The sequence below is a fragment of the Leguminivora glycinivorella genome, chromosome 1 (genome assembly GCF_023078275.1).
Source record: "Leguminivora glycinivorella isolate SPB_JAAS2020 chromosome 1, LegGlyc_1.1, whole genome shotgun sequence".
Lineage (NCBI taxonomy): Eukaryota > Metazoa > Arthropoda > Insecta > Lepidoptera > Tortricidae > Leguminivora > Leguminivora glycinivorella.
Window position 1 is genome coordinate 26,496,588 of NC_062971.1, and position 10,796 is coordinate 26,507,383.

At 37.5% G+C, this 10,796-nt stretch overlaps 1 protein-coding gene across 1 annotated transcript in view; it reads right to left on the reverse strand.

Moving 5' to 3' along the window:
- The window catches only part of LOC125226807 (carotenoid isomerooxygenase), a 37,176-nt gene extending 33,095 nt beyond the window's left edge, over positions 1-4,081 (reverse strand). Inside the window, exons 1-4 of the mRNA XM_048130915.1 lie at positions 4,028-4,081; positions 3,673-3,786; positions 2,835-2,946; positions 2,274-2,420 (exon numbers count right to left, since the gene is read on the reverse strand). Coding sequence (XP_047986872.1) covers positions 2,274-2,420; positions 2,835-2,946; positions 3,673-3,775 — 362 coding nt within the window. The 5' untranslated portion in view covers positions 3,776-3,786; positions 4,028-4,081. The remainder of the gene's footprint in view (positions 1-2,273; positions 2,421-2,834; positions 2,947-3,672; positions 3,787-4,027) is intronic.
- Positions 4,082-10,796: the final 6,715 nt, after the last annotated feature.

Genomic DNA, 10,796 nt, shown 5'->3' on the forward strand with positions numbered 1-10,796 from the left:
TACACCGTGTTTTTATTGAATTCCGTTAACTTCGGTATATAGTTAGGTCCATTATAGGAAACAGAATAACATTTATTTAATTTTTTTTCTATAAAATACCACACCTGCGATAGATGTTACATCAATTGCTGTTGAGAAACGGTGAACAAGTGAACAAACAAGTGATAGCTGTTAATTTCATGTTTTTTTTAATTATCCATATATAATTTACTCAAATTAATGTATAAACTAACTGGTAAAATAGAATAGTAAAATAATCCAAATAATCTTGATTTCCCATAGAAACTTTGGACCCCCATTTCACCCCCTTAGGAGGTGAATTTTGAAAAATCCTTTCTTAGTGCTCTTCTACACCTTAAAAAGAATCTACGTGAAAAATTGGGAATCTGTAGGACAAGCGGTCGCATATCCCCACTTGACCTGGTTAAAGTCCCTCTGCTTGTTCTGTTACAAAAGTATAACCAACGCAATTTAACCAAAAACACCTCTCGAAACCAGTTCGTAACTGGCCCCGTAGCCGAATGGCATTTCTCCGACGCCAAACGAAAGCGATACGCCGCTGGCTCTGTCGCGCCAATACGCAAGCGCGATAGAGATAGATATCTACTAGCGCTTCGTTTCGTGAGCGTTTCGTGAGCGATTGTGCCATTCGGCTAGCCACCCTGGTTCGCTTGCTAATTCACTGCCAATCTCTATAAACAAGCAATCTACACTATCGGTAATCCGACACAAATGACTCCCTTACAATCGCTATCTCCATCGAGACACGAAAGAACTCTTAATCGGAATCGCTATCGAGATAGGAATGAACTTGACTGTCATTTGTCAGGGTCTAGAGGGTGCTTTTTAGGAAAATAGGTATATGTGTAAATTTCTCAAATGGACAGATAGCATAACAAAACAGTAAGCTGTTTGTCGATAGCTTGATGGAATGTGAAGATAATATTTAAATGCGCGATGAGGCCTCAAGGGCTCGTTCACACCGACAAAACATTTACGTACAATTAATCGTAATCAGATTGTTATTTTTAATTGCGAATTGTGCGACTTTCGAAATTAGACGACTTTCAGAATTACCCTAATGCACCTTACTTACTTAGTGCGGCGCATAAGAAAAGCCACTGGGTCCCTTTGTAGAGAAACTGGTTAGGTATATTGTATGATGTGGATATCACACATCATACAATATACCTGCGCCGCACTAAGTAAGTAAGGTGCATTAGGGTAATTCTGAAAGTCGTCTAATTTCGAAAGTCGCACAAAAATCACCATTATTTCCATCATATCAAGATTCCCCTTTTGGAATTACCAGAGCATTTCTGTCATTCGGAATTACCCTAATGCACCTTATAGTATAATCCAATAATTCTGTGGTTTAACTTTTTTTAACTGACCGACCGATATCGCCCCGTGAACGGTTATCCCCTTAGGGCTAAGAGGCTTAGGGCTAAAATACACAGAAGGGACGCAAGTCGTATAGACGCGGAACGGACACCCGCGCCGCGCCGTCCAAGTGCAGGTAATTTAAAAAAAACCGGCCAAGTGCGAGTTGGACTCGCCCACCGAGGGTTCCGTACAAACTTTCAATATTTGAATCATCAAATGTTAATTCATATAACTCTACAGACTTGACTAAATCCCTCAAGACTCAATTTCCCACATAACAAGTCTGTGGGTCTAGTGAAAAAGGGTATAACTCAAATTGACTCGGTGAAAAAGGTCATAAGCTCACAAGTCCGAGATGGGACTTGTGCCTTTTTTCACCGAGTCAATTTGAGTTATACCCTTTTTCACTAGGCCCACAAAAGTAATATTTGATATACTGCAATTTTATTACTTTACAACGTCCAAAGAAAATCAAAACAATTCGACTTCAAAAGTTTACGTTACAACATTGTCGTCGGACGCTCCTGATCCTGATCCGACCCCATTATACTATATCAGGAAAAACGCGATGTAGGAAATGAGCGCTCAACGTGCAGCGACATATATCGGCAAATTAAGTAAACTAATGTGCGCGAGCTTAAAGTATGGAAGATGATTTTTATGAGATAATTATTTATTGCATGAACCGATTTTAATAATTTTTCCTCTATTTGAAAGCTGGTACTTTTATTGTTATTCTGTACAGGTACAATTAACACCCGCAAGGGTGGTGAAATTGAAAATGTAAATCAAAAACGTTGTCGCCCCAGGCCCCACTTGACACTGCTTATATAGTCTGTTTTAGACTTGAAGGCCAATAATGATGCTGATGATCGTTGTTAGATTACCTGTCAAATATAGTGTGGCACGGATCTGGGGCCGCACTGGTCCCGAACTCCGTGACCACGATGCGCCGCGCCGCCTGGTTGCGCTTGTATGTGTTGGACTGCAGGAAACGGCACTGGTATGTGGCGCTCCCGTCGTGAATGGCAAACCTGAAAATATACGCATTTATAATACCTGGAATAACGATAACTGAGTAATTAAGTAAGTACTTCTAGGGACATTCGTTAAACTGAATGAGAGCATGACTATCGTTTACCTTTAAGTATGAGAACGGAGCAGCAGACGTAAGGTGGGATGACGTCAAATATGCTCACAACACTTAGAAACTAATAAGTGACTTGAAGAATAGTACGAATGTATGTATACCTACTTAAGTTATAAACGGCATCCTTTCTTTAGCCGTCAATGTTTGGCAATATAGTAGTTTCCCCACTTCGGCCCGGTTTGTATCTGGAATGACATCCTCTGTGTGTTGGTAGGGATAGGGACCAACAAACCACTGAGTGACTCAATGCCACCACTCTCCTTTTCGACGTGGTTTAAGGCCGAGTCGATGTACATACCTGTGCAGCAGGGCAGAGCTGTCGAACAGGTGATCGAACCGCTCGGAGCCAACTTGGAGTGAGCCCGGCCCGTTCCGCAGCAGGGTACCGCGTACCCATGTTGGGATTTCACCTAAAAAGTCGTAAAGTTTGTTATTCAAAATTGGAGCCCATTTTCTATTTGAGGTAGGTAAAAGTGATCATACTCGTAATAAGATTTTCCCCTCACTAGCTCGGAAACACGTGTTTTGTCCTTTAATACCAGCGGGTAAAAACGCATTTTATCCACTTGTGAGTAAAGTAATTTGACCTTGAATAAACTCAAATTAACTGCTTTAAAATGGATAAAAGCAGGTGAATCTAGTAATAAAGATGATTTACCACCTGTGGAACTACTGGAAGGCTGTGATAAACGCATTTTTTGCGTTGTAGTTTCCTCGCTGTAGTGAGGGGAAAAGTGTTGTGTTACACTCGGGTGCAAATGTATTTTACTTCTCGTGTGTTACAAAACTCGCAAGTTCAGGATTCTATTCTCGAACCACTCGCTTCGCTCGTGGTTCAACTATAGAATCCTTTCACTTGCTCGTCTTTCAATTCCACACTCGGCGGTAAAATACAACTTTGCCCCCTTGTATAACAAATAACTATTATACGAAGTTAAAAAAGTTAAAGTTATAATATTAAAACAGCTATTTTGTAAATACTTAAAAAAAAACACTGAACAGTTTATAGTTATGTAAATAGGAACATAAACCAGCACCTAGTAAACGTTTTGAATAATGTAGGTCATGTATCACAAACAATATCAAGGAGTGAGAAGAATTACATTTTGTCAAATTAAAATTATAATTTATAAAACCTGTAATGTGTCCTTCCAATGGTTCTGTGACCTCCTCCTCACAGGATCGGAGCCACACAGTCGGGTCGCAGTTGGGGTACAGTTTCTGCTCACACGCAGCCATCGCGGTTCACTCTGAAGTAATAAACGCACGCACGCACTGCACATTATTCAAAACCGCCATCTTTTAGCTAAATTTGTGACAACATTTTTAATTAGAAAGCGTAAACTCATTCTTAAGTTTAAAGTTCAAAATGTAGGTATTTATAAGTTAGTTACATTTTTAATGTTTTTTTTTATATAATTTTAAAACTGAGTTCAAAGTGATAATGATCTTATTATTATCAATAACCAATCAATGAATGGACATAGGTACCTACTACGATTTGATTTACAATTGCGGGTTCATTAGCACTCGTAAGTAATGCGAGCCAGTCATTAGTGAATTCGGTCCTAGGCCAACACAACTAATCGTCTAAACATGCCGCTATTATCCGCCCGAGACTCATTATCCTCTTAGGGATTGAGACTAATTACGCAATGACGCATGATTCTAACTCCTAAGTAAAAATAGGCTATTAGCATTACAAGCCTGGCCTTATTGTCCAATTGTCCAAAGGCTGATACGTAATGCAGCGTAGTGTATGGCTGGGTTTGCAGGTGGAGAAACAAAATGCGATGATACGCTCGAAGGAACATATCATATTAGGTAAACTATCGAAAAGCTAGGTAGGGTAGGTAATATCATTCAGAGTAAGCAAAGAGGATCAAGTATTATAGAGAGTTACTGTCAAAGTAAAATGTGTAATAACAGTGCATAGACTGCCATCTCTCGACACAGGCTTAAAACTTTTGAACCTCAGTTTTGACAATTTGGCCCATATTCTTAGCTTGATATGTGTTAAAATGTCAAATATTAATATTAGCGCCATCTAGCCGAGCGTCCCCCAAAGGTGTAACACCATCTAGGTCTCCGTACTTTTTCCTATATGGTCCTGAGTAATTGTACGTTTTTTTCTTAGACTGTAGCTGTCTATACGGAGTTACATATGTCTTTGGAGTAAGTAATAAAAAGTATCTTTATATGGAGAACATTATGACAATTAATCATTGGTTATGCGTACATACACTACATACATACATACAAATAAATAACCTCACGCCTGTTTTCCCGAAAGAAGTAGGTAGCTAGTTCAGTCCAAGTTGATAGAAAACTAAACTGTGAATGGTTTTATAAGTTGCATAATTTGATTTATAAATATGATAATTAGAAAGAACATTTATTCATAATATTTATTTTGAATTTATGGGAGTAGTTCTCTCTCTCTTACTACAAGTACCAGACATTCGTCATCAGCATCAGGGTCCGGTGTTTTAGCCACGGCTCACTAGGGAAGCCGGTCATAATTCAAATTATTTTTATTTCTCGAAATATCGGCCGATCTGAAGTAAATTTTAAAAATATAAGTTTCAAATAATTAATATAAATAAAATATTTCAATAATCGGCAGCATAATGTAGATTTAACGCCAACTGTCCGAAATAAAACTATGTCCACGGTTCAATCGTTTCCCTGAAACATGATGCACCAAAGATTGATTGTTTTGTTTTGATACATAACATTGCAGTGGATGCAACGCATTTAAATTCTATGCTGAAATATAATCCAGATAAAATACCGTTTTGTAAGTTTCGTTTACAATAAAATTTAAACTAATGAAATCTAAACAAGAAAGTGCAGCTTTTAATTCAGCTCTTAAAAATTAAACCAAGACTACAGTTATGATTAAATGTGATTACTTTATTTAATTAACTATATAAGTATATTTGCGAAAGAAATGTACAATATAATCCTACAAATCGGTTTATTTTAATCGAAAGAGCTTACCTGTTTACAAAACCAACACAATATCACTGGCGCCTTTACATGCACTTCTAAGAGCCGTATGAGTATAAATATATAAGGTATACATATACTTCAGGGTGAAAGAGGTTCACTCGATGCGGTTAGCGGTCAACATATGACTGTGGCTGGTGGCTCCGTCTGCTGAAACATAGGGGGTGAGGCCCCCCTTTCACCTTCACCGCGCTTCAGCGAGCGTCTCTGCGAACGGACGAAGATCTACGAAATATCGTTTTATTTGTTGATTCGATCTCCTTGTAAAATAATCTGTTAAATAATTAAGATACAAGTGAGGAAAAGAAGAAACTCGAAACGATCGGCGATAAATTTATTTGGTCGTGTTTTAAATAGAGTTGCGAATTTGAAGGCCCTTTGAAGTTTCGTCATAGACATATAAAGACAGTAGGCTCGCACTACTGCAATAAAGTTGTAATAATATGTGTACAGAAAAATAAATTGTGATGCATAATTTCAACTTTTTAAATTCAATTGCCAGATTCTGCCACTTTATGAAAGGACAATATCCGTTAATAAGCGATGCATAATTGCTTAGGTATATGAATTCAACTATCCATGACCCTCCTTAACCCTTCGCTATATCGTATTAATCAGTAGGTAATTATACTTTTTCTTCGTTAAATTACATTGAAAACGGAATATAATGTTCCAAAAATATAGATAAGTACTTATATCTAAACTTAGGTACCTACCTAAATATTAGTACTGCATAGTCATATACAAACCTTCAGCCGAATAAAATGCCATTGTAATAAATAAAACAAATGAAATTATCTTCAGTTGTTTTTCCACTTGTGTTATTTCAGTTATTTTAAGTAGATATTTTTAAAATATAATTTGCAAACTGAAAGAAGTAGTACACAAGAAAAAATGGTTCTATTTCATCATCAGCAACACACGTCATCAGGCAAACATTTTTTTTTTCTCATTCAGTTCTTGGTAAAAAACTTTATTAATACTTGTCCAATAACGTTAGTAACTTGGGCCACGGTCGCTGCCTGCTGCCCGCTGCCCGCTGCCCGCTGAAGGGGATGATCCCGGCGGGGCGTCCTCGGACAAGGTTACGCAACAAGTTCAAGTTCTCCGTGCGCATGACATTCGCCAACCACAATATATACATGTATATAAGTACAATACAACCCTATCAACAGTTGCATTTACGTGCATTTTACTTTTGTTTTACTTCAACATTAACCACACACCACAGGCCACAGGTATATCACTTTTTTTCATAAAAGCTCATGTGTTTGTCAATTTTATTTTTTATTTTAACATATATCTGTCGCAGTCTAGTCTTATTTCCCACTTAATCGCTTACTAGTAGGCGATAAAGTAGGATGAGATTTTAAAATTAAATTGAAAAACATGGAACAAGTATAGTAATATTTCAGTAACTAACACTTTTAGCTTACACTCATTTTTCTACAATTCTAGTAGGTAGATCACTGATAGAAACGACGCCATCCCCCTCAAGGGCATGTGACAAGTTCAAACATTTCAATGCCAATTTGCGAGCTCGACTCGACCCCACGTACGTTGCTTAACGAGTTTTAGTAATTATGTCCTAACTCCAAAGGGATTAAAATATACGTAGTATACCTACCAATCTGCACAGAGCACAATCAATACCACTAATAGGTATGCATTTTTCTAAATAACTTACTTGTGTCGCTAGGTTAATTAATAAATATTTGAGAACAATCTTACACCGATCGACGTTTTCCCAAAATAAACAGAAACTATTATCAGTAAAAACTTGAAGTAGGTAACTACTAAATTAGAACAAAAAAAAACAAATAAAGGATGACGAGATTGAAGCTTTTAATTGAATATAGGTATATAGTCGTCGATTTGTAATGGCAAATGGAAACTACTTATATGTACACATTAAGAATGTCAAATTTCAAGGTTTCGAATATCTGTCCAAAACCCTTGTAAACCCGATCAGTAATCTTGTGACAGCTTAGCTGCTAAGATATCTACAATTTCGCGAGGTGACGGAAGCCCCTGGCGACCCAAGAACGTGACTAGTGAACCACCAAACACGTTGGTTTGCGCGTGGTACGCCCAATAAACAAGTGGGTAATTCAAAACAAAGGGTTTTTAGACGGATTGTAATTTATTCTTGGAACCATACTACTCGTACCCAAATACTTAGGTAAGTAAGTAAGTAATAGAATAACAGGCAGTTATACATTGCTTTTATCTATTATGAATCACAATTCTGCAACCCTTGTGATGAGACATGGTTTGCTGCACTTGCTGATAAGAGACAGAAGCGACGCCAAGGTGGTTCAGCGCCGATTTTCGCAAACTTCTCCTGTCGGTCCTGCGGTAGACTACGTCGGTCTGGCATCGGTCTATTAAGTCACCAAAAAGGTGCCTCTCGAATGTTACATCATAAACCGTCTGCAATAGACGTTAAAGCCAATGTTGATGATCTATATGAAACTGAAAGCTGGCATGTATGCACGCTTTATTACCTAGATTCGAATCATGTTCATCTATAATATGGAATAAGTACCTATGATGTAACGATCGTCACTAGACCTCCATCATATTTAATCTAATTTCCAAACGTGCAGAATCGCGTGAGTGAATAATAGTATGTGCTCGATGTCTCGCACGCGAGCGATCACGTGGAAACCCTGATGCCCTTACTGGACTGGTTTCCACCAGGAAATAAGTATTAGTTACTATTATGATGCTGAAATTGTTTTGCTTTTGGGGGGAGGGCTTTGCTTTTAGTATATTTGAGAGTTGGTTTTTTACGTGTATACTCGTACTACGATACGAGCTTACTTTGACACTAACATATTCGGAAGTGCGTAGGTACTTTAGCTTACTTTGCTCGTAAACTTTGTTAATTGCAACATAATTATTTCATGAACCATATTTAGCCCAGGAGTGCTCGTTTTTTAGGGTTCCGTAGTCAACTAGGAACCCTTATAGTTTCGCCATGTCTATCTGTCCGTCCGTCCGTCCGTCCGTCCGCGGATAATCTCAGTAACCGTAAGCACCAGAAAGCTGAAATTTGGTACCAATATGTATATCAATCACGCCAACAAAGTGCAAAAATAAAAAATGGAAAAAAATGTTTTATTAGGGTAACTCCCCCCCACATGTAAAGTGGGGGCGGATTTTTTTTTTCATTCCAACCCCAACGTGTGATATATTGTTGGATAGGTATTTAAAAATGAATAAGGGTTTACTAAGATCGTTTTTTGATAATATTAATATTTTCGGAAATAATCGCTCCTAAAAGAAAAAAAAGTGCGTCCCCCCCCCTCTAACTTTTGAACCACATGATTAAAAAATATGAAAAAAATCACAAAAGTAGAACTTTATAAAGACTTTCTAGGAAAATTGTTTTGAACTTGATAGGTTTAGTAGTTTTTGAGAAAAATACGGAAAACTACGGAACCCTACACTGAGCGTGGCCCGACACGCTCTTGGCCGGTTTTTTGATAATATTAATATTTTCGGAAATAATCGCTCCTAAAGGAAAAAAAGTGCGTCCCCCCCCTCTAATTTTTGAACCATATGTTTAAAAAATATGAAAAAAAATCACAAAAGTAGAACTTTATAAAGACTTTCTAGGAAAATTGTTTTGAACTTGATAGGTTTAGTAGTTTTTGAGAAAAATACGGAAAACTACGGAACCCTACACTGAGCGTGGCCCGACACGCTCTTGGCCGGTTTTTCCTGATATAATGAGGTCGGTTCAGGAGCGTCCTTGCGACATGTCGTAAGTCTGAAACTATTGAAGTCGAATAGTCTTGATTTTATTTGGACGTTGTCTAACAATAAAATTGTATATTAAAATATTACTTGTTATGTGGAAAATTGAGTCTTGAGGGATTTAGTCAAATCTGTAGAGTTAATAACATTTTGATGATTCAACTATTGAAAGTTTGCACGGAACCCTCGGTGAGCGAGTCCGACTCGCACTTGACCGGTTTTTTTTTTCACTCCAACCCCAACGTGTGATATATTGTTGGATAGGTAGGTATTTAAAAATGAATAGGGGTTTACTTTATACAAACGTTTTTAAATAAAACTAATATTTTCGGAAATAATCGCTCCTACTTTTAAAAAATATGAAAAAATCACAAAAGTAGAACTTTATAAAGACTTTCTAGTGAAATTATTTTGATCTTGATAGGTTGGACAGTTTTTGAAAAAAATACGGGAAACGGCGGATCCCTACACTGAGCGTGGCCCGACACGCTCTTGGCCGGTTTTTAGGGTTCCGTACCTCAAAAGGAAAAAACGGAACCCTTATAGGATCACTTTGTTGTCCGTCTGTCCGTCCGTCCGTCCGTCTGTCAAGACCCTTTTTCTCAGGAACGCGTGGAGGTATGAAGCTGAAATTTATATCAATTACTCAGGTCTACTGTCCCTTGAAGCTGTGAAAAAATCAAACTTCTAAGCCAACGCAATCAAAAGATACAGCCGTTTATGCCGCAAATAATAAATTGAAATTCATACCAAATACTCAGGTCTATAATACCTTTAAGCTGTAACAAAATCAAACTTCTATGTCAACGCAATCAAAAGAAACAGCAATTTGTACGGAACCCTCGGTGCGCGAGTCCGACTCGCACTTGGCCGGTTTTTTTTTTCTTTATGCCCTCGGAGACATTATTTAACAATTTAAATACCTAATTCATTCAAAATAAGCACATATAAGTAGGTAGTTGAGTTTTACATAATAGAGTAATTTAATGAATTATCTATAAATCGACAACATAAAGGTACATAAGTTGTAACGTTAATGAGAGTGTGAGTGGCTAAGCGGCTGCTACATTTCTCAAGACGGCGAAAGATATGAAAGGATTAGCACATTTCCTATATTCTAATAGCATAATATTTATACCAGGAAAATAACAAGGCAAGTATGTAATAATAAGCCCGTTTACAAATTATCGTACAGCAAGTACCTTTAACGCTAATAACACGCGACTAGTAACTATCTAACGATGGTTTAACGTGGATATGATTTCAAGAAAGTTTGGTATCAAAGTGTAAGCTGTTTAAGTATGGATTTCATTAGACGCATCCACATTATTCATAGCGTTTGATGATAATTAAATAAATAACAATTTCATCATCGCTTTTGAATTTTCACATTCTACTTAAGTCTTAGCAAACATGGACACGTTTGAGAGGCGAGAGCCCCGTGCATCGTAAGGGAAAATCCTATCCATAATGCTGTTACTCG